Genomic DNA, 23173 nt, shown 5'->3' with positions numbered 1-23173 from the left:
TCTTTAGTTAAGATTTAGTTCTCTCCTTTAATGGTGAATTCAAATGCTAATACAGAGCAGTATATTTTACCCCAGTGACACTGGAACAATCATTACACTGATCTATGAGGCATTTGGGTTTGTCATTGTACAGCATGTTTGCGCTGACCTTGCACTGAACTTTAGATCAGTTATGTCCTCTCTTTATTGTTGTTATGATATGGCAGCTCACATGATATTATTTTTGTTTAGCGTTCTGGAACAGCATAAACTGACGAAAGAACAATGGGAAGAAAGGATACAGACTTGGCACGAGGAACACAGAAGCATGTTAAGGTACGGCACATCCAGCTGAGTAATTCTATATGCCGAAACTCAGGGACTGCTTAGAGTATTTAACCTTTAGGCACAATCCTGTGTTCTCTCTATAAACTGATGGTCTGTCGTGGGAATTTTTTTTTTTCAAAACACATCAGTTAATAGTGCTGCTCCAGCAGAATGTTGCACTAAAACCAGTTTCTCAAAAGAGCAAACAGATTTTTTATATTTAATTTTGAAATTTGACATGGGGCTAGACATATTGTCAGTTTCCCTGGTGCCCCCAGTCATGTGACTTGTGCTCTGATAAACTTCAGTCACTCTTTACTGCTGTACTGCAAGTTGGAGTGATATCACCCCCTCCCTCCCCCCCCCACCAGCAGCCAAACAACAGAACAATTGGAAGGGAACTAGATAGCAGCCCCTTAACACAAGATAACAGCTGCCTGGTAGATCTAAAAACAGCACTCAATAGTAAAATCCAGGTCCCACTGAGACACATTCAGTTACATTGATTAGGAGAAACAACAGCCTGCCAGAAAGCAGTTCCATCCTAAAGTGCTGGATCTTTCTGAAATCACATGTCCAGGCAAAATGACCTGAGATGCACCTACACACCAATATTACAACTAAAAAAATACACTTGCTGGTTCAGGAATGACAAATATTGTAGAGTGAATTATTTGCAGTGTAAACAGTGTCATTTAGAAATAAAAACTTCATCATTAAAGTCAGGACAGAATCCCTTTAAATTGAAAGTTTCAATATATAGTTTAATATATCTAGTTTTATAGTTTTTTTTTTTTTTTTTATCTCTAAGGCATCAATGCACCCTTACAGTGATTTCTATGAATCTCCTTATTTATCCTTATTTATTTATGCGGTTGCATTCTATGCTGGAATGACTACTACAATAGAACCCCCATTTTACGTTTTTCAGGGGACCAGAAAAAAATGGTGCCAAATCCAGGAAAATGTAAAATAAGGGAAATGTATTATGCATAATATATTGGTGGGGCCACAAAACAACAATGTAAAATGAGGGAAAACTTAAAATCAAGGGATGTAAAATTGAGGTTCCACTGTATTTAAAAATGTTATGCCGTTTTGTCTGTTAAAAAGCCTAAACCTGTGTTATGAAGGTTTGTGCTCAGACAATTTTAATCCATATGTTTTCGCATATGTCACATAGATTTTTTTTTTTGGTGCCAATTGTATATTCACAGGGAAGACTCTATGATGGAATATTTGAAGATTGCTCAGGATCTGGAGATGTACGGTGTGAATTACTTTGAAATCAAAAACAAAAAGGGAACGGAGCTCTGGCTGGGTGTTGATGCTTTAGGTCTAAATATTTATGAGCACGATGACAAGTAAGTATAGGAATTTTTTTTGCAGTCATAGAACATCATTTAAAGGGGAATTATTGCAAAAATTTAAATTTAATATAAGATACAGCATACTGAAATAAAATCATATAATAGTCAATTAAAAATTCGGTACCGTTTATCTTCACTATTCCTCTCTCAGCATCTGTTTCTTTTCATTCTTTCTTCATGCAGCAGTTGGGTGTCAGATATTCATTGACAGATACAATATATCTTATAGGGGGCTCCTTTTGCCTAGAAGATGTATTAGAGCTCACTCTATTAAAATCACCAGACATCATGTCTCTCTACATGCAGGATTTGTGCAAAAGGCAGTTATTTTGTTAGATTTTGTTTGTACTGGAATCAGTTATTTGAGTGAGCTCTAATTCATGTGCTAGAAAAGGACCACCCCCATAAGATATATTGAATCATTCATCTGACACCCAACTGCTGCATGAAGACAGAATGAGGAGAAACAGATTGATTATTTCAGAAACTATGCAGAATATTTAATTGATTGTATTTAGAAAGTTTCTTATTTCAGTGTGACGAAGCTTTATTACATTTTTCATTTTCGCGATAGTTCCCCTTTAAGCTTGTTTTGTTAACCCACGATGCTCTGTATTAAAAGAATGAACAGACAAAACTCCTACACGTGACACAAGCCTTTAGGGACAATGTAACAGCAGTCTGGTTATTAGGTTATAGTTCCCTGAAAAAGATATCTACATTTTTTAGGCAAATGAGCAGTATATCCTTTAGCATAGCCTTTCGCCTCCTTACATATTTTACAGAACCTTTGAAAGGTATTATTGTTTTTGTTTTGGTATTTGTGAGTGTTCTTCCATAGGCATTGGTCCTCAAGCCACAACTCATGCCATAGTCCTAAAACAATTGTCATCAAATATTTTTGTGCGTCTTTCTTTAATAACATAAGGGGCACATTTACTAAGGGTCGAATATCGAGGGTTAATTAACCCTCGATATTCGACTATCGAAGTTAAATATTTGAAATCAAAGGATTTACCGCTATTCGTTCGATCGAACGATCGAAGGAATAATCGTTCGATCAAACGATTCGGATGATTTTAATCCATCAATCGAACGAAATTCCTTCGATCAAAAAAACCTTGGAAAGCCTATGGGGACCTTCCCCATAGGCTGACATTGATGCTCGGTATTTTTTAGGTGGTGAAGTAGGGGGTCGAAGTTTTTTTTTTAAAGAGACAGTAGTTCGGCTATTGAATAGTCGAATGATTTTTAGTTCGATTCGAAGGTCGAAGTAGCTAAAAAAAACCACTTCGAAATTCGAATTTCTTTTCATTCGAATCCTTCACTCGAGCTAAGTAAATGTGCCCCTATGAGTGCAGCACAGCAGTACACACAGCACTTTTTTGGTAGCATCAACTGCCTGTTTGGAGCCCTCTGCTATGACATTCTAATATTATGTGTAAAGCATGATTTTTTCACCTTCTGAAGCAGCCCTGGGAGGGGGGGGTCGCCGACCCTGTAAACTTCTAAATTGATACATTTCTTATCTTTGTCCCTGCTGAGCAGAATCTCTGGTTTTCATTACAGGCAGCTGTTAGAATTGATACAATAGTTGCTAATATTCCACAGATACTGCTGAGAAATGGATCAACTAAATGATAACAGTTTAGTCTGCATCTGAATTACTGAGCTGCCAGACTCAAACACCAGAGACACGAACATTTAACTTTAAACTTAGATTTTGGAAAAACATAAAAAAAATAATTAATGGAAAGTAATTGAAAAAAGTCATTATTTCTGGGGAACAATCTGAAAACAACTGAACTGAATAAAGTGTTTGGAAGGTGAACAACCCCTTTAATTGAGTGACAAAAGGCTTTGCTATCCGAGTGCGCGTAGATCTTAATCTACATTGGCACAGATTTATTAAAAGTTGGGGGAATAAGTTACATGCACTATAAGCCTCATTCGCACTATAAACAAAACTGTTTCTCTCTGGTAATTTGGCCCAAAGTATTTTGAAACATATTTTTGTTATGAAAATAAACACACACTGGGTTTGGTATTTCTGCTGTGGCTTGTAAATTAAGGCCTTGGATATATGTTTGCTAAGATGTATTTATAATTCACAAAGACTGTTATTATGGAAAAATGTTAGTCCAGGAATGTGCAATTTACTTGGATCTGTGCACCCTGCAATTTTATTGGCAACTTCCCAAATGCTCTGGTGCCTCTTTGTAATTTTTTTTCCCCTTTAAGGTTGACTCCTAAAATTGGATTTCCCTGGAGTGAAATCAGAAACATTTCATTTAATGACAAAAAGTTTGTTATAAAGCCGATCGACAAAAAGGCTCCGGTAAGATCTGTTTCTCATGTATTATTGCTGCTGCTACAATATTACTGCACCTTAAACAACAAGGAAAGTTAAACTAAAGAAGTAGCTAGAAATGTTCTACTTGATGTTTTGTGCTTCTGTACCAGCCCAAGGCAACCACAGTCCTTTAGCAGTAAAGATCTGTGTCTCCAAAGATGCCCCAGTAGCTCCCCATCTTCTTTTCTGCTGATTCACTGCACATGCTCTGTGCTGCTGTCACTTACTGAGCTTAGGGACCCACTCACAATATACAATACACATAGAATAGAAATGTCACAATAAAAGGCTGATTAGTAATTAATACAGATAATTACTACATGGCAGCACAGACACCAGTGCAATTAGCATCAGAATTTAATAATCAGCCCTGTAGCATCAGCTTATATTACAGGGGAAGCTCATTTTCTGCTGGATAATTAGTGACGAGCCCTAAGCTTAGCTTCTCAACAGCTGCTCAGAGCCCACTGAGCATGTGAGTGTCACAGACACTTTCCAAGATGGTGACCCCCTGTGACAAGTTTGAAGTCCTGGATCATTGCTGCTATTGACAAGCTCAAACTTTAGGCTGGAAACTTTAGTTCAGTATATAAAACATTGCGTTTTTAGCCCTACTCCTTTTTAGGGTTTAGTTCTCCTTTAAAGAAAGTATCATATTATGGCAAGATTATATTATGGCAATCTTTCAGAGATCAAATATTGGTTTTGTTTCCTATAAATATTAATTATATCTTAGTTTGGATCAAGTACATGGGACAGTTTTATTTTTACAGAGAAAAAGAAAATAATTTTTAAAAATTTGGGTTATTTGTAGGGATGCACCGAATCCAGGATTCGGTTCAGGATTCGGCCTTTTTCAGCAGGATTCGGATTCGGCCGAATCCTTCTGCCTGGCCGAACCGAATCCTAATTTGCATATGTAAATTAGGGGCGGGAGGGAAATTGCGTGACGTTTTGTCACAAAACAAGGAAGTAAAAAATGTTTTCCCCTTCCCACCCCTAATTTACATATGCAAATTAGGATTCGGTTCGGTATTCGGCCGAATCTTTTGTGAAGGATTCGGGGGTTCGGCCGAATCCAAAATAGTGGATTCGGTGCATCCCTAGTTATTTGGATAAAATGGATATATTTCCGTAATTCAGAGATTTCTGGTTAATGGGTTTCCAGATAACGGATCCCATACCTGTATGTGTAAAGAGAAGTAATGCACAAGGCCACCCGGGCACACAATTAGTTACATCAACTTGGCAATGTCTCCAGACACAATTTATAACCTGCAGACTTGGTTGTCAGATAAAATCCCTACTTTACACTGCTCTAGCACTTGATCTGGGTATTAAATCATGCAAAATCTAATTCCAGTTCAGAATGCTTTTAATGACCAGGCGTGACATTACAGCACACTAGTGTGCCAAAATGACATCTGTAAAACACAAACCTTTATAATGTGCAGTTTAGTCCCTTTTCGATCTTTTCGAAAATGGGGAAATTAAAGGACGAATAAGATAAGTGAATGTAAAATTGATGAGAGTGCTGTTCTAGGAACTTTTGTAATTTATATTCATTATTTATTTTCTTTTTATTCCAAGATATTAAGGGATGCATGTACTGTTAATATGAATGAATTTTGTTACAACAGCACCACCTGTTGGTCAGTTTCCCACCAGTCTGACCACCAAGTAGTCAAGGAAGTTGTCAGGAGAAAGAACGAGGCTGCTCTGATGTTCTTCTGCTTAGGAAAAATGTGAGAAATGTTTCTAATTGTTTTCCTAAGCAGAAGAACATCAGAGCAGCCTCGTTCTTTCTCCTGACAACTTCCTTGACTACTTGGTGGTCAGAATGGAGGGAACTGACCAGCAGGTGGCGCTGTTGTAACAAAATTAATTTATATTGGTACATTACACACATGTATCCCTTAATATCTAGGAATAAAAAGAAAATAATGATGAATGTAAATGACAAAAGTCTTTAGAATAGCACTCTCATCAATTGTTCATTCACTTATTTTAAAGTTTTACTTATCTTTTAAGTCAAAAGCATAAGGGCTTTAGGAGAAGCTCTTAGTTGATCTACTTTGATTTAATCTGAGAGGCAACTTCCCCTTTACAGCTGCAAAATGATTTGATGATTATGGGCCACCTAAATGTTTCTTCTGTTTCCTTCAGGACTTTGTGTTTTATGCACCCCGTTTGAGAATCAACAAACGCATCCTGGCTCTGTGCATGGGAAACCACGAGCTCTATATGAGGAGAAGGAAACCTGACACAATTGAAGTGCAGCAGATGAAGGCTCAGGCTAGAGAAGAAAAGCATCAAAAGCAGCTGGAGAGGTAGTGCCATACTCCTTCAGCTTCTCTCATGTTGCCCCTTTTCTCTCACTCAATAGTAAACTTTTATTCAAAGGTTACCTATAGCACCTGTTATTAAGTATAACCATGTATCAATTGTTTTTCCTTAGACATGCTTTTATAATTTGGTTTATGGAGAGATAAAACACAACAATTGTGAATTAATTCCTGCTGTGTCATATGGAATCCTGTGACCCTCTTCTCTCTGCCTTGTTGCCTGTTTTGGTGAAGGAGGGGCATAGTGATCAGAGTCCTGTCTTAATTATCTGGGGTGGAGCTATTAGCTCAGTGTCTGTATGAGATAATAACTATCTCACAGGATGTCCCATATGCAAGAAATTTGGTATGTTCTGGATCAGTTCCTTTAAGTTCTACTTCCTTTATATAAAGATTTATATTCCGGAGAGAGTATAACACAAACTCTGCACAATGATTCATAATGGGGACTGTGTGGATCTTTCATGCCGATGGGTGAGCAGATTACAATAGATTATATAGTACAGATCTAGTCTGCCTTGGTAACAAGTCATGTTGTGTGCTGATCACTATTTGGTAGTGGTGCATTTTACCCTGACCAAAATACAATATACTGCGTACAAATATTTACTTGTATTTTACATATGCACTAGTGCTGCTGCTGCATTAAAGGAGAACTAATGCTTAACTAAAGAAGTAGCTAGAAATGTTGTACATTGTGTTTTGGGCTTCTGTACCAGCGCAAGGCAACCACAGCCCTTTAGCAGTAAAGATCTGTGTCTCCAAAGATGCCCCAGTAGCTCCCCATCTTCTTTTCTGCTGATTCACTGCACATGCTCTGTGCTGCTGTCACTTACTGAGCTTAGGGACCCACTCAAAATATACAGTACACATACAAGTTTATTAATTAATACAGATAATTACTACATGGCAGCACAGAAACCGGTACAATTAGCATCAGAATTTAATAATCAGCAAACCTGTAGCATCAGCTTATATTACAGACCAACATCATTTTCTGCTGGATAATTAGTGACGAGCCCTAAGCTTAGCTTCTCAACAGCTGCTCAGAGCCCACTGAGCATGTGAGTGTCACAGACACTTTCCAAGATGGTGACCCCCTGTGACAAGTTTGAAGTCCTGGATCATTGCTGCTATTGACAAGCTGAAACTTTGGGCTGGTGCAATAGGTTCATTATATAAAATATGGCATTTTAGTCATATTCATTTTTAGGGTTTAGTTCTCCTTTAAAGTGGTCAGTAATAGTGTCTGAGAAAAGTTAAAGGCAGTTGCACTTTAAATGCTACTTCCTAGATAAATAAGCAGTAACACAGAGCTTCCATCGGCAGTAGAGTTCACAGATTTAAGATCTCAAGGATCATGTGTTAATTTGGAATTACAAGTGAATTTAGCAAATTCCGTATGTGAGCACCTGACGGAGCCCCATGTCCCATAAGGCCAGTTCATAGTCCTGCTATTGTGAATGTGACCTATTTTATTTTGACTTACACGTGACTCCCATTGTTTAGAGCACAGCTAGAAAATGAAAAGAAGAAAAGAGAAATAGCGGAGAAGGAGAAAGAGAGAATAGAACGGGAAAAGGACGAACTTATCGAACGCCTCAGGCAAATCGAAGAGCAGACGCTAAAAGCCCAGAAAGGTAATGGGAGTTGTCGTTCAGCATGCAGTACAATTTGGACACAGCAGGTATATATAGTTATTCAGCTCCGGATGAACTATAACTACCCGCAGAATTTGACTTAAAGGTTTAGTACAACAAAGCTTAATAAACACAGGGTAAAATTCTTCTACTACAGGTATGGGACCTGTTATCCAGAATGCTCGGGACCTGGGGCTTTCCGGATAACGGATCTTTCTATAGTTTTAATCTTCATACCTTAAGTCTAATAGAAACATTAAATAAACCCAATAGGCTGGTTTTGCTTCCAATAAGGATTAATTATATCTTAGTTGGGATCGATTACAAGCTGTTTTATTATTAAAAAGAAAAAGGTAACCATTTTTAAAAATTTGGATATAATGGAGTCTTTGGGAGACTGCCTTTCCGTATTTCGGAACTTTGTGGATAATGTGTTTCCGGATAACAGAACCCATACCAGTATATGATTAACACTGCTGTTATGGGCAAACCATCTCTTTTGTATAATGTAATCCAAATAATTTTTCTGAAGACTTGTTTTTTGTTAGTTTTTTTTGTATTTTTCTATTTATTCATTTATATGTGATTAATTGTTGGACATGCTTGGAACAATACAAAGGGAAAATGTTTTTTGTTAGTTTTTTTTGTATTTTTCTATTTATTCATTTATATGTGATTAATTGTTGGACATGCTTGGAACAATACAAAGGGAAAATGTGACCGGGTTAATCCATATTTAAGTTTTCTTGTTGGAGAGCTTAGCTGGAGGTTTGAACAGGTAATAAGAGCTATATACAGTGCTCTCAGTCATAGATACAGACAACTCATCCTATGCAAATACCTGCTCTTCAAAGCTGATTATGTGCTTGCCCTTTAAGAGAGATTTGACAAAATATTCTTTGCGTAATCATATAGCTGTCTTAAAGGGACATTAACCATGAAACAGAAGAGTACATTGGAACACATCGGAGAGATATATTCAGGATGTGTTTATTTATATTATTGTATACATAGCAAGAGATTGATTCACTCTATTACAATTGGTATATTAAATATAGTGTGTGTTTGTTACCAGATATGATTATCAGTTTAACTTTTAATGCCCCCTGCTATTGCAAGGGAAAATGTCATTCTAAGCAACTTTCCTATAAACATTCATGAAACATTTTCACTTGTTTTTAAAAGTGATTTTGAAATATAATTACAATTAAAAGCAGTAGTTTTCCCTTTCAGTACTGCAGGTTGTCTCTCTTGAAACAGTGTAGCAGACTGGCCTTACATTCTTCTTCACAGGTCTTTTAATTATTTGCAAAAACCAGAACTAGTGATGGGAGAATCTCGGCCGTTTTGCTTCATCGAAACCGCAGAAAAAATCTGTGAAACGGGGAAAATTTGCGAAAAAAGCATTGACGTCAATGGGCGTCAAAATAATTTTTTGACAATTTTTATACGAGTGACTATTTTGTCACGGCAGATTTTTGCGCAAATTTTTGCAAATTTATTCTCGGGTGGGGAAACACGGAAATTCGCTGCAGATCCAGGCCTGGCGAATTTATTTGCCCATCAATAATCAGAACCACTAGGTCAGTCAGATACCTCAGATGTGTGTGCAAATAACTACTGAAAGTTTGAAATTAATGTATTTTAGAAAGTTACTTTAGAATCATATTTTCTTTCATTAAGCAACATGTTTTTAGGCTTTCATCTTATATAAAGGGCAAGTCAACCCCAAAATGAAAATTCTCCTAATAAAAGAAAACTTTATTCTAAGCAAAATATATTTATTACAAATTTTCTATGGTTTTTAAGTTATCTGTATATGTATTGCTACTGATTGCAGTGTGTGTCTGTTAGTGATGTGTAGGTCGGTATTTCCCCGACCCTTACCCGCCCTCCCTTGGCTCGCATCCGCACTTCCGGGTTCCTTTTATAGACCCGCCCCTCCGATTACATCACAAAAGTGGCGGGGTGAGCAGGCACAGCGTCGATAAAAGACAAACCCAGAACCCGCACTTAATCGAGAGTGGTCTGCCCGACCCAAGGGTATCGGGTCGGCCCGCACATCACTAGTGTCTATCCCTTTCTATTCTCTGCCCTGATGGCACAGACTGTTGATCCAATGTAAGACAAGGCAGCAGATTAACAGACCTGTCTTTGCTGGGGAACCAAGACTTTTGCAACATTGTTTAAAGGACAAGGAAAGTCTAAAATAGAATAAGGCTAGAAATGCTGTATTTTGTATACTAGATATAAACATGAACTTACTGCACCACAAGCCTAATCAAACAAATGATTTATGCTTTCAAAGTTGGCCACAGGGGGTCACCATCTTGTAAATTTGTTAAACATATTTGCAAGACTAAGACTGTGCACATGCTCAGTGTGGTCTAGGCTGCTTAGCGATCATCATAAACAAAGCTGCTTGCGTTCTGCATGGCTGGGAAGTAAGGCGGGGGCTCCCCCTGCTGTACATAAGTATGATTGTTTCCCTGCTCAGCAGTTAGGGACCATCTGACAATTCCTATCCACAGCAGTAAATGAAGGGAGAATTTCACTGCATACAGTCAGGTTTCTTATAAAAACAGTACACATTTTTTAATTAAAGTATATTGGAGATAGGTTTCTTTTTCATTAAAGAAGGTAAAAATGGGATTTAATTTTTTTGCCTTTCCTTGTCCTTTAAAAAGCAACAACCAGGAGTCAAGCCAATGTTGCTTTCAATATCAATTGTTTTTACCAATAACTTTAAAAGCACTGAAAAGTAATGTAATTTATATTATTATAGAAAGTTGCCTATATTAAGTTTTATTTTATTAGGCAAATTTTTATTTTGGGGTTGACTTGCCCTTTCCAGATGAGATGATTGCAGGAAATGTGGTTGGTTTGCAGTTTGCTAAACATGAATCTAAAAGGCTTCTTTTTATGTCAATAACAGAGTTAGAAGAACAAACACGTAGAGCCTTGGAACTGGATCAAGAGAAAAAAAGAGCGAAAGAAGAAGCCGAGCGTCTGGAGAAGGAACGACAAGCTGCAGAGGAAGCAAAAGCTGCCCTGGCAAAGCAAGCTGCCGACCAGATGAAAAACCAAGAGCAGCTGGTGAGGAAATCACATGTTTTAAATAATGCTTTGTTCCATATGGAAGAATGCATTTACCCTGAGGATTTTTTTATAGCACCAGTATGGCTCGCAATATTAAGGTGACCAGACCTACCCCTTTGTCACAAATGAAACCCAAATGAAAATAATTCTGCTTACTCTGTGTTCCTTCATAATGTCTTTTAGTGTGGGGACGCTTGTGAAAATGATATAATCCGAACATTATAGGAAAACTGTTAATGAAACAGATGTATTAGCACTGTGCTGTACATTATGACAAGGTCTTACAGGGCATTACACCACTGCACAAAATATGGTGCAGGTCTCCAAACAACCATGTTCTCAGTTCCACCTACACCTGCATAAAAAAGAACTAAACCCTAAAAATTAATATTGCTAAAAATGCCATATTTTATATACTGAACTTACTGCACCAGCCAAGTTCCAACTTGTCAATAGCAGCAATGATCCAGGACTTCAAACTTGTCACAGGGGGTCACCATCTTGGAAAGTGTCTGTGACACTCACATGCTCAGTGGGCTCTGAGCAGCTGTTGAGAAGCTAAGCTCAGGGCTCGTCACTAATTATCCAGCAGAAAATGAGCTTCCCCTGTAATATAAGCTGATGCTACAGGACTGATTATTAAATTCTGATGCTAATTGCACTGGTGTCTGTGCTGCCATGTAGTAATTATCTGTATTAATTACTAATCTGCTAAAGGGCTGTGGTTGCCTCGGGCTGGTACAGAAGCACAAAACATAATGTACAACATTTATAGCTACTTCTTTAGTTAAGCTTTAGTTCTGCTTTAAGAGATTATGGACTATCCCACCCACTCTACAGTGTGTCCATGGGGCTCCCTAATTCTCACAGCCTGTTGCACCTGCAGCAATTCCCTTTTAGATTTCTGAATGTTTTAATGTAGCCCAATGAAAATGGAATATGAATAGGAGAGGCATGAATAGAAAGATGAGTAATAAAAAAGTAGCAATAACAATATATGTGTAATCTTACTGAGCATCTGTTTTTTAGATTGGGTCAGTGACCCCATTTGAAAGCTGGAAAGAGTCAGAAGATAAAGGAAAATACAGTAGAACCCCCATTTTACGTTTTTCAGGGGACCAGAAAAAAATGTTGTAAAATCCAGGAAAATGTAAAATCAGGGAAATGTATTATGCATAATATATAAGTGGGACCACAAAACAACAATGTAAAATGAACCAGGTGATGTAAAATGGGGGTTCTACTGTAGATCAAAAACTATAAAAAATAATAATAATGAAGACCAATGGAATTGGCCATTCTATAACATACTCAAAGTTAACTTTAAAGGAGAAGGAAAGTGTAAAATAGAATAAGGCTAGAAATGCTGTATTTTGTATACTAAACATAAACATGAACTTACTGCACCACAAGCCTAATCAAACAAATGATTTATGCTTTCAAAGTTGGCCACAGGGGGTCACCATCTTGTAACTTTGTTATACATCTTTGTCTGACAAAGGCAATGCACATGCTCAGTGTGGTCTGGGCTGCTTAGGGATCGTCATAAACAAAGCTGCTTGTGTTCTGCATGGCTGGAAAGTAAGGCAGGGGCTCCCCCTGCTGTTCATAAGTTTGATTGTTTCCCTGCAGCAGTAAATGAAGGGAGAATGTCACTGCATACAGTCAGGTTTTTTTAAAAAACGGTACACATTTTTAATTTAAAGTATATTGGAGATAGGTTTCTTTTTCATTAAAGAAAGTAAAAATTGGATTTTACTTTTTTGCCTTTCCTTGTCCTTTAAGGTGAACCACCACTTTAACAGTGTTCTTTGAGGGACAGTACAGACATATTTTGTTGAGTTTGTTAGACTGCTCATCTGCTGTTTTATAGGACTCTCTGTCGAAATTGAAAATATAATTTGGTAAAGCTGTAAATGATATTTACTCCTCTCACATTACGGGCTTTTTTCTCATTCTGTTCCAGGCCGCTGAACTTGCAGAGTTTACAGCCAAGATTGCCTTACTTGAAGAAGCAAAGAAGAAAAAGGAAGAGGAGGCTTCTGAATGGCAACACAGAGTAATTTATCAATGTTTAATATTATCTATGCAAACAATTTTCACAAATAGGAAAACAAAATATGACACTATCCCAATAGTAATTATTAGAATACCCTGCCCTGCAAGCAGTCTATCAGACAGTACACACAATTAACGATTGAGATTTGGATTACAGCGGTTTCTAGGTATTGCTATTGGTGCGTAACTGCATATATGAGTTGTTAATGACAACGGATTTGCACATTTGCTTCATCAATATCTGTTCCTTCACGACTTTGCTTTGATCCGGCAGTCAAGTAGGTTACAATAAAGATTAAGAGAGACCCACTAATAATGATGCAGTTGCAAAAATAATTACAAAAGTTAAAAATCTTTATTAGGACATTTATAGCCCAATGCGTTTCGTGCCAAATGGGCACTTACTCATAGGCTAATGGTCACACCCCTGTACATCCTTTTTAAAGGGCTGTTGACCAATCAAGATAAAATACATCACACAACATTTATCCAATCCAAGAAAAGCACATCAACGACACCTAAGCAAATTGCCAATCAAGATACATCATCCCAAATATATCCAATCAAAATAAAACAGAGCTTAAACCAGTAGCAATTCAGTGAATAAAAATGACCAATGAGGATGAAGACATTCATTGGTAGGAGTTGTAAAAGTGTTTCATCCTCCACCAAATGTGATAGTATATACCTCATATATTACCACAAGTACACAAATTGTAAAATATAAAATACGTATTTCAAAGTAGACCGAAATAAGGGAAAAACAAAACAGTAAGAAATAATGAATATTAACTTAAAATTTAAATGGAATTGAGGAGTAGCTAGAATTCATTTAGTGACTATAGTTATTTGATACCATGCCATGAGTTTAAGTACAATATAGTTCCAAAGACTTCGAATTAGTGGCTATAATTACCTGATACTATAACACAAAATGCCAAAATAAAGGTGACTGTTTATTAAAGAAAGCAGTTCCCCATAACTTTTTGCTCAATAGCGGCATGTTTAACTTTACATCAAGCAAAAAGAATTGATGCAGTCCGCATCGGAGCTCACCCGTTCGATGTTTCTCTCCTTCAGACACTGCCCTTAACTTTACATCTAGAGAAAAAAATAGCTCACATCATATTCACTATTTAAAGGGATACTGTCACGGGAAATAATGTTTTTCTCAAAACGCATCAGTTAATAGTGCTGCTCTAGCAGAATTCTGTACTGAAATCCATTTCTCAAAAGAGCAAATCGGTTTCATTTTGAAATCTGACAGGGGCTAGACATATTGTCAGTTTCCCAGCTGCCCCCAGTCATGTGACTTGTGCTCTGATAAACTTCAGTCACTCTTTACTGCTGTACTGCAAGTTGAAGTGATATCACCCCTTTCCCCCCAGCAGCCTAACAACAGAACATTGGAAAGGTAACTAGATAGCAGCTCCCTAACACAAGATAACAGCTGCCTGGTAGATCTAAGAACAACACTCAATAGTAAAATCCAGGTCCCACTGAGACACATTCAGTTACATTGAGTAGGAGAAACAACAGCCTGCCAGAAAGCAGTTCCATCCTAAAGTGCTGGCTCTTTCGGAAAGCACATGACCAGGCAAAATGACCTGAGATGCACCTACACACCAATATTACAACTAAAAAAAATACACTTGCTGGTTCAGGAATGACATTTTATATGGTAGAGAGAATTATTTGCAGTGTAATTTAGAAATAAAAACGACATCATAAAAATCATGACAGAAATCCTTTAAACCATTTGAAATTCTGGTGTGTAAATCAAAAACCACTGTCTCCAGTTGCAAATGTTTTGGGCTTGGGTCCCCACCTTTCAGTTCTCTTACCACCTTATTGATACCTGTAGCACATAACTTATTAGCATCTCCTCCGTTACACTGGTTAAAATGTTTTGCTTTATTTGAGTCAGGGTTGATTTTCTTTACATTCAAGATATGTTTTAGGTTAGTCCCCCTCATATTGAGAATAAAAAAAATAAGTACCGTGTATATACTCTAGTATAAGCCGAGTTTTTCAGCCCCCAAAATATGCTGAAAAACTCTACCTCGGCTTATACTCGGGTCAAGCCCAAAAACGGTCGCCGGCGTCTAAGAATAGTTGCTGGCGTCCAAGAATAGTCTCCAAGAATATTCGCCGGCGTCCAAGAATGGTCGCCGGCATCCAAAAACGAGACACCGGCACCTCCAATGGGAGCAGAAACCCTCAATTTTTTGATTGAAACTTACCAGAAGCTGCTGCATTTCTCACCCTAGGTTTATACTTGAGTCAATAAGCTTTCCCAGTTTTTGGAGGTAAAATTAGGTACCTCGGCTTATACTCGGGATGGCTTATACTCGAGTATATACGTAAATCGGGGATACCCAGCCTTGCAGCTTCTGTTTGGTACCAATAGCATTGTCTGGTTAAAGGTTTTGCTTTCAGTTTGGGGGTCTAATGATTACTCCTCTGTATCCTGATGACACCAGGACAGTTATGCAGGTCTAATTCATGGTTAGAATCAACCAAAAATGTAGTGCAACTGCAAGATGAAGTCGTCCTTTGACACAGACTTATTTAATTATTTGTGTCAGTGAAGATTTACAGAGTTCTTGCCCAGCAGAAATCACATTAGTATGATGTGCAGCCGCATAGCTATAGTGACAGATCAAACAGAATATCATTATTTCATCAGGAAATACTCTCATTCCTCTAACTAGGTCACTCGCAACATGTAAGATTCCTATTCCCACAGATAATGCAACACAGGCTGATAAAAAGTGTAATTACCCTTTGTAATTTGCTTCCAGAGAAGCCTGCGATTATAGCAGGGGAGATGAAATAAGTTTGTCTTTTTGAGGACATGCAGTCTTCTTGAAAGATTTTTGGAAGCAGCACATTGCGCCAATACCAACTCATTAATGCCCTTTAATACCAATACCCCCTTTAAAATAGATCATATAGGGTATAAAAAGCCATTTAGACATTTTCTAGAAGTAACAGCAAAAGAAAAAACATTTCTGTTTTCCCACGAATAGCAATATGTCTGGTTTTTAAAGGGGAACTATCGCGAAAATGAAAATTTAATATACGCTTCATCATACTGAAATAAGAAACTTTCTAAATACAATCACTTAAAAATACAGTTTCTGAAATTCTCTCTTATTCCTCTCTCAGCATCTGTTTCTCTTCATTCTCTCTTCATGCAGCAATTGGGCGTCAGATATTCACTGACCAATATTAGATCCAATATATCTTATAGGGGGGCTTCCTTTTCCTCGCTCAAATAACTGATTCCAGTACAAACAAAATCTAACAAAATAACTGCCTTTTGCACAAATCCTGCATGTAGAGAGACATGATGTCTGGTCAATTTTAATAGAGTGAGCTCTAATGCATCTTCTAGGCAAAAGGAGCCCCCCCTATAAGATATATTGGATCTAACTGTCAATGATTATCTGACACCCAACTGCTGCAGGAAGAGAGAATCAAGAGAAACAGATGCTGAGGAAGGAATAATGAAGATAAACTTGATTATGTCAGAAACAATACAGAATATTTAATTGATTATATTTAGAAAGTCTTAGAAATATCTTATTTAATTGATTGTATTTAGAAAGTCTTAGAAAGATCTTATTTCAGTATGATGACGCTTATATTAAATTTTAATTTTCACCATAGTTCCCCCTTAAAATGTATGCTGTGGGCATGAGGAACGATCCACAGAAAGAGAACTCATTTCCATCCCTCCTCTTGCAACTGTACCAACCAATGTATCAGGCTTGGTGGGGGGGATATTTTTTGCAGAACTGGGGCTTGGAAAGTCATTTTGAACCACTGGACAATACCTTGAGAAAAAGCTTATTTTCATAAGCCTCTTTGCTACTCTAAACATAGACTGCAAATCGCACCCCACTGTTCTGCTGATGGAGTAATTATTAACACGTGCACAAAGTACCAAGCCACCTTCATGAAGCAAATAAACTTCTTCCACTAACCTTTTCTATGAGGCCTCTTTTGTTTTTCCATTTCTTTCCTATCCCACCTGTTGTCTTTTTTCTCCTGCCAGCCTATCATTTATAGTTTACTATCACTGACAAGCTTATGATAGGAAGAGAGTTTTCTTTACAGGAGGTTGATTGGAGAAGTCTACTTTGCAAACAGCTTTCTGATTAGAGGAGACATTAATTCAGTTAATTCATGAATTTATAGGCATAGGCGTTTCTTAAATAATATATATATATGAGTAATTACTACTAAAGTATTGTTAATTTATTCAGCCTTTGTCTTGGTAGTGGAACTTATTTTTTTCCCCATTGCTTAGGCATTTTCTGCTCAGGAAGATCTGGAAAAGACCAAAGAAGAGCTAAAGACTGTAATGTCCGCTCCTCCTCCTCCTCCTCCTCCTCCTCCTCCTCCTCCACCACCACTTTTTCCTCCTCCACCACTTTTTCCCCCTCCACCCCTCACCCCTACGGAGAATGAACATGACCATGATGAGCAGGATGAGAATAGTGCCGAGGCCAGTGCAGAACTATCCTCTGAAGGGGTCATGAACCACAGAAGCGAGGAAGAACGACTGACAGAGACACAGAAAAACGAGAGAGTAAAGAAGCAGCTGCAGGTACATTAATTCCTAAGAATAATCATCTTCTATTAAAATGTTATGTGCTAATGCATAGAGGCACAGTTTGAGCATAACCCATGTCTCTGCAAGGGTACAGTCTAAATGTAAAGGTAAGAATCTACTGTAATGTTCGGGAGGATCTGTAGTTTGTAGATACAGATATGGGATTCGTTATCCAGAAAACCATTATCGGAGTTACCGAAAGGCCATCTCCCACACACTCAGTTTTAATCAATTTAAATTTTTGGAAATTATTTCCTTTTTCTCTGTGATAATAAAACAGAACCTTGTACTTTATCCCAACTAGGATTTAACCCTTTATTTAATGTTTAAATTAGTTTTTTAGAAAACTTAAAAATAGGCTGTGCAAAATAAAAAATGTTTCTAATGTAGTTAGTTAGCTAAAAATGTAATTATAAAGGCTGGAGTGACTGGATAATAGTCATAATAACATAATAGTCAGAACACTACTTCCTGCTTTGCAGCTCTGTTGGTTACCAGTCAGTAACCAATCAGTGACTTGAAGGGGGCCATATGGGTCATAACTGTTACGGTACTATTAAATCTGAATGCTGAGGATCAGTTGCAAACTCACTGAACAGCAATGACCCATGTGGCCCCCCATCAAGTCGCTGACTAACTCCGAGTTAGAGAGCTGAAAAACAGGAAGTAGTGTTCTGGCTATTATGTTACACATCCATTCACTTCAGCCTTTATACATTACATTTTTGCCTAACTTAATTAAAGTAGAACCCCCCATTTTACGTTTTTCAGGGGACCAGGAAAATGTAAAATCAGGGAAATGTATTATGCATAATGTATAGGTGGGACCACAAAACAACAATGTAAAATAAGGGGATGTAAAATGGGGGTTCTACTGTATATTAGAAACATTTTTTATTTTGCACAGCCTGTCTATTTACCCAGTTTTTATTTTTTACACTGAACTGTTCCTTTAAGGCAGTGATCCCCAACCAGTAGCTCATGAGTAACATGTTGCTCTCCAACCAATTGGATGTTGCTCCCAGTGGCCTCAAAGCAGGAGCTTATTTTTGAATTCCAGCTTTGGAGGCAAGTTTTAGTTGTATAAAAAACAGGTGTTCTGCCTAACAGAGCCTCAATGTAGCTTGACAATCCACATAGGGGCTACCAAATGGCCAATCACAGTACTTATTTGGCATCTAGGAACATTTTTTATGCTAGTGTTGCTCCCATACCTGTATTTATATGATTTTTTGTTTATAGCCAAGAGTATGTGGAGGAATTGTTGTACACAATAATTTCCCTTGTCAGGCAAACAACAGCATATTATAAATAAACTCCGTTACCAGCCAGCCATATTCTGTCAGAGTATAAAAGCGATTTTAGAAATCCATATAGATAATTCACAGATTAAAGGAAAACTATACCCTCCAAATGAATACTTGAGCAACAGATATTTTACATCAAATCAAGTGGCATATTAAAGAATCTTTTCAAACAGGTATATATATTTAAGTAAATTTAAGTAAATATTTCCCTTTTACATCTCTTGCCTTGAACCGCCATTTAGTGATGGTCTGTGTGCTGTCTCAGAGATCACCTGACCAGAAATACTGCAGCTCTAAATGTAACAGGAAGAAGTGTGGAAGCAAAACACACACATCTGTCTGTTAATTGGCTCATGTGACCTAACCTGTATAGTTTGTTTGGTGTGTTTGTGTGCACCGTGAATCAAACGATCCCAGGGGGCGACCCTTATTTTTTTAAATGATAATTTTCTATGTATGATTACCCAATGGCACATACTACTAAAGATGTATATTATTATAAAAATGGTTTATTTACATGTTGCAGGGTTTTACACATGAGATGTTTTATGCAATATATTTTTATAGAGACTTACATTGTTTGAGGGGTATAGTTTTCCATTGAGGGGCCTTTGCTGATTGGCTGTTTTTGTTTGGACAGGCATTGAGTTCCGAGCTGGCTCAAGCAAGAGACGAAACCAAGAAAACCCAGAATGACGTCCTCCATGCTGAGAATATGAAGGCGGGACGAGACAAGTACAAGACGCTGCGCCAGATAAGACAGGGCAACACAAAACAGCGTATCGATGAGTTTGAGTCAATGTGAGACTCTTCCTGTGCTATACATTCTACAGTATGCCCAACCATCGATGTAAGAAGCAGGCCTCTGCAGAATTGCCAAAGCACTTGTACCAGTCTGACTGTGGAGGTTAGATCTTAACCGAGTCCATAAAAGAAGAATAACGTTGCTTTATCCCCTTCTCATTTCCTCCTATAAGATCATATCAGATTTTTGTTCATGTACTTCTATTTTTGTTTGGAAAGTAGGCATCAACTACAAAAGAAAAAAAAAAAGACTTCTAATTTCAAGCCCCAAAATATGACCTGGCTTGTTTTTAGACTGTCTACTTAGTGCAAGATTTATAGGGATTGGATATTTATTGTTTCTTCTCATAATTCACAAAGTTACATTTGCAAGTAGGGATTATAATTTGCCTCCTTTTCCTACTGAAAGCTTCACACCGTAGCAATAAAACACTTTTTAGGTTCATTGTATCAGTCCTGAAGCAGTGAGCAGCATATTACTACCTCACTTATACACAACGACTGGTCCTTCACCTCGTAATAATAGATTTCATTCACTCATTTATCAACACTGGACAAATTTGCCCATGGGCAGCAACCAATCAAATTGCGGCTTTCATTGGTTCTACTTGCAGCTGGCTTTAAAAAGCTAATCACTGATTGGTTGCTATAGGTAACTGCCCATAGGCTAATTTGCCCAGTGTTGATAAATAAGCCCCACTATGTCCAACCTTCATTAAACTACAATTCCCAGCATCCACCTGACAGCTTGAAGGTTGGACTCTCTAGAGTTTGAGGGAATATTTTGTATTACATTTACATTTTTTGTTCAATGTTATTTTAGTGCTTATCACTGTTTAACTGCCTCTATATCTGTTTGTAAGTAGCCACAGGTATATTATTTTATAGACAAATGATAAAAATATAAATTGTAACCTAAAAGAACTCCCAGCACTATACCAGCAGTTATATTTACCCCGTTTCTCTTTATACCATTGCGGTTACAATCCTGAAGACATTTTTTTTGTTACCTCGTTCATTATAATCGTTAATTATACTTTTTTTTTTCCAGTAATGAAAGTATAATCTTACCAATGGGAATCATATCTGTACTAGAAACAATGTATGGACATTTTTGTCATTTAGAATGTTTTTTTTTTCCCTCATAAATCCCAATTAAAATGCAATATATATTATTTAATTTTCTGTAGACACAGAACTTTATTAGGCTGCTTTCAGCTTCAGAAATAAGGAAAGAATCAAATAGGTAAGCAAAAATTGTGTAAACTGCAAACATGAAATTATATGACACTTTTAATTCTGCTGACAACCATGACTTACTGAGGCTCATTTATCAACACTGGGCAAATTTGCCCATGGGCAGTAACCCATGGCAACCAATCCGATTGCTGCATTCATTGTTCTACTTGCAGCTGGCTTTAAAAAGCTGATCACTGATTGGTTGCTATAGGTAATTGCACATGGGCTAATTTGCCCAGTGTTGATAAATGAGCCCCAGTAAGTCATGGTTGTCGGCAGAATTAAAAGTGTCGTATAATTTCATGTTTGCAGTTTACACACTTTTTGGTAGTTTTTACACTGATCATGTGTAACTTGAGCGCCCCTTTCTTTTTGGCCTTTGCCGAATGACAAAAAGCTTTTTATACTAAATCATAAAGGGTGTGTTGTCGCTTTCCTTTTCTGTTCTATCTAGGGATGCACTGAATCCACTATTTTGGATGCGGCCGAATCCGAATTCTAATTTGCATATGCAAATTAGGGGCCACACACACTGTAGCAGACAGCACAAACAGGAATATCTGTTTAAAAAGCCTTTATTTTTGCTTTTCTTAGGCTTAATAATCAGGACAGTTAAAACGTTTCAAGCCAAACAATGATCCCCCCTACCCCTAATTTGCATATGAAAATTCAGATTTGGTTCGCCTGGCAGAAGGATTTGGCCGAATCCAGAACCGAATCCTGGATTTGGTGCATCCCTAGTTCTATCACTCGGTATGACTACAGGTATGGGATCTGTTATCCAGAAACCCATTATCCGTATCTATTACAGGAAGGCCGTCTCCCATAGACTCCTCTATAATCAAATAATCCAAATTTTTAAAAATGGTTTCCTTTTTCTCTGTAATAATAAAACAGTATCTTGTACCTGGTCTAAACTAAGATATAATTAATCTTTATTTGAAGCAGAACCAGCCTATTGGGTAATGATTACATGATGTTCTATTAGACTTAGGGTATGGAGATCTAAGCAACGGAAAGATCTGTTATCTGAAAAACCCTAGATCCCGAGCATTCTGGATAATAGGTCCCATACCTGTACTAATATTAAGAAATATGAAAAAAAGGAAGAGTATTACTCAGCAATGTTACTATGTTATACTGTACATAAGGTATATATCCCATTTAAGAGCTACATTGGCTTGTAGAAAGCTAAGTGATTCCTATAAGCTATTTTAGCGTATTTGCCTTGGAAGTATCTTTGTCGCTCAGGAACTTCCCGGCAAGCAGACTATTGAATGTGAAACTGTGTCTAAAGGGAAAGTTACACCTAGGTCTGCTGTTGTTGCAGCTTTAGCTTTAGTTTCTGTTGTACTTCTCTACAGACACTGCTTTATCCATCCAGAACATTGGAAGTCTGGAGTCTCCTTTATATTGTTTATCCTGCCCCTCTCCATTGTACAGAAATATGTTTCAGTGGAGACACATACATTTAATACTGTGCTGCAGATTCCTATATGGAATCCCCACTCACAAACTACAATAGTCATTCTAAGCAGCTTTCCGACAGACATTTATGGTCAGGGCATTCAGAAAGATTTGTGGACATTAGTCGCCCGCGACAAATCTCCTCTTCTTTGGGGCGACTAATCTCCCCGAACTGCCTCCTGACGGCTAGAATGGAAATCACTGGCAGCATGGCACTCGGAGCGCTTTGTTTTCCAAAATCACCCGAAGTTTCCGCGTGAAGCAACTTCTGACGACCTCAGAAAACGAAGTGCTCCGAGTGCCATCCCGCCGGCGATTTCCATTCTAGCAGACGGGAAGGCAGTTTGGGGAGATTAGTCGCCCTGAAGAAGAAGAGATTTGTCGCCGGTCGCTCAGTGACAAATCTTTTCTCCTGCAAATGACTAATCTCCCCGAAATGCCTTCCCACCAGTAAGAATACGAATTGCCAGCGGGATGGCATACAAATCAATTCAGATTTCAGAACTTTCCTCGTGAAGCAATTTCGGAAATCCAAAGCGATTCATATGCCATCTCATCATT

At 37.7% G+C, this 23173-nt stretch overlaps 1 protein-coding gene across 1 annotated transcript in view; it reads left to right on the top strand.

Annotated features, from left to right (window-relative positions):
- Positions 1-21081, top strand: part of rdx.S (radixin S homeolog) — a 53180-nt gene extending 32099 nt beyond the window's left edge. The window contains exons 6-14 of the mRNA XM_018250335.2: positions 232-315; positions 1524-1670; positions 3918-4014; positions 6196-6359; positions 7884-8014; positions 10950-11110; positions 13080-13172; positions 17490-17789; positions 19743-21081. Coding sequence (XP_018105824.1) covers positions 232-315; positions 1524-1670; positions 3918-4014; positions 6196-6359; positions 7884-8014; positions 10950-11110; positions 13080-13172; positions 17490-17789; positions 19743-19907 — 1342 coding nt within the window. The 3' untranslated portion in view covers positions 19908-21081. The remainder of the gene's footprint in view (positions 1-231; positions 316-1523; positions 1671-3917; positions 4015-6195; positions 6360-7883; positions 8015-10949; positions 11111-13079; positions 13173-17489; positions 17790-19742) is intronic.
- Positions 21082-23173: the final 2092 nt, after the last annotated feature.

Source organism: Xenopus laevis, chromosome 2S (genome assembly GCF_017654675.1).
Source record: "Xenopus laevis strain J_2021 chromosome 2S, Xenopus_laevis_v10.1, whole genome shotgun sequence".
NCBI classification, from domain to species: Eukaryota; Metazoa; Chordata; class Amphibia; order Anura; family Pipidae; genus Xenopus; species Xenopus laevis.
The sequence above is the reverse complement of the archived record's forward strand: the minus strand, read 5'-3'. Positions and strand labels throughout refer to the sequence as shown.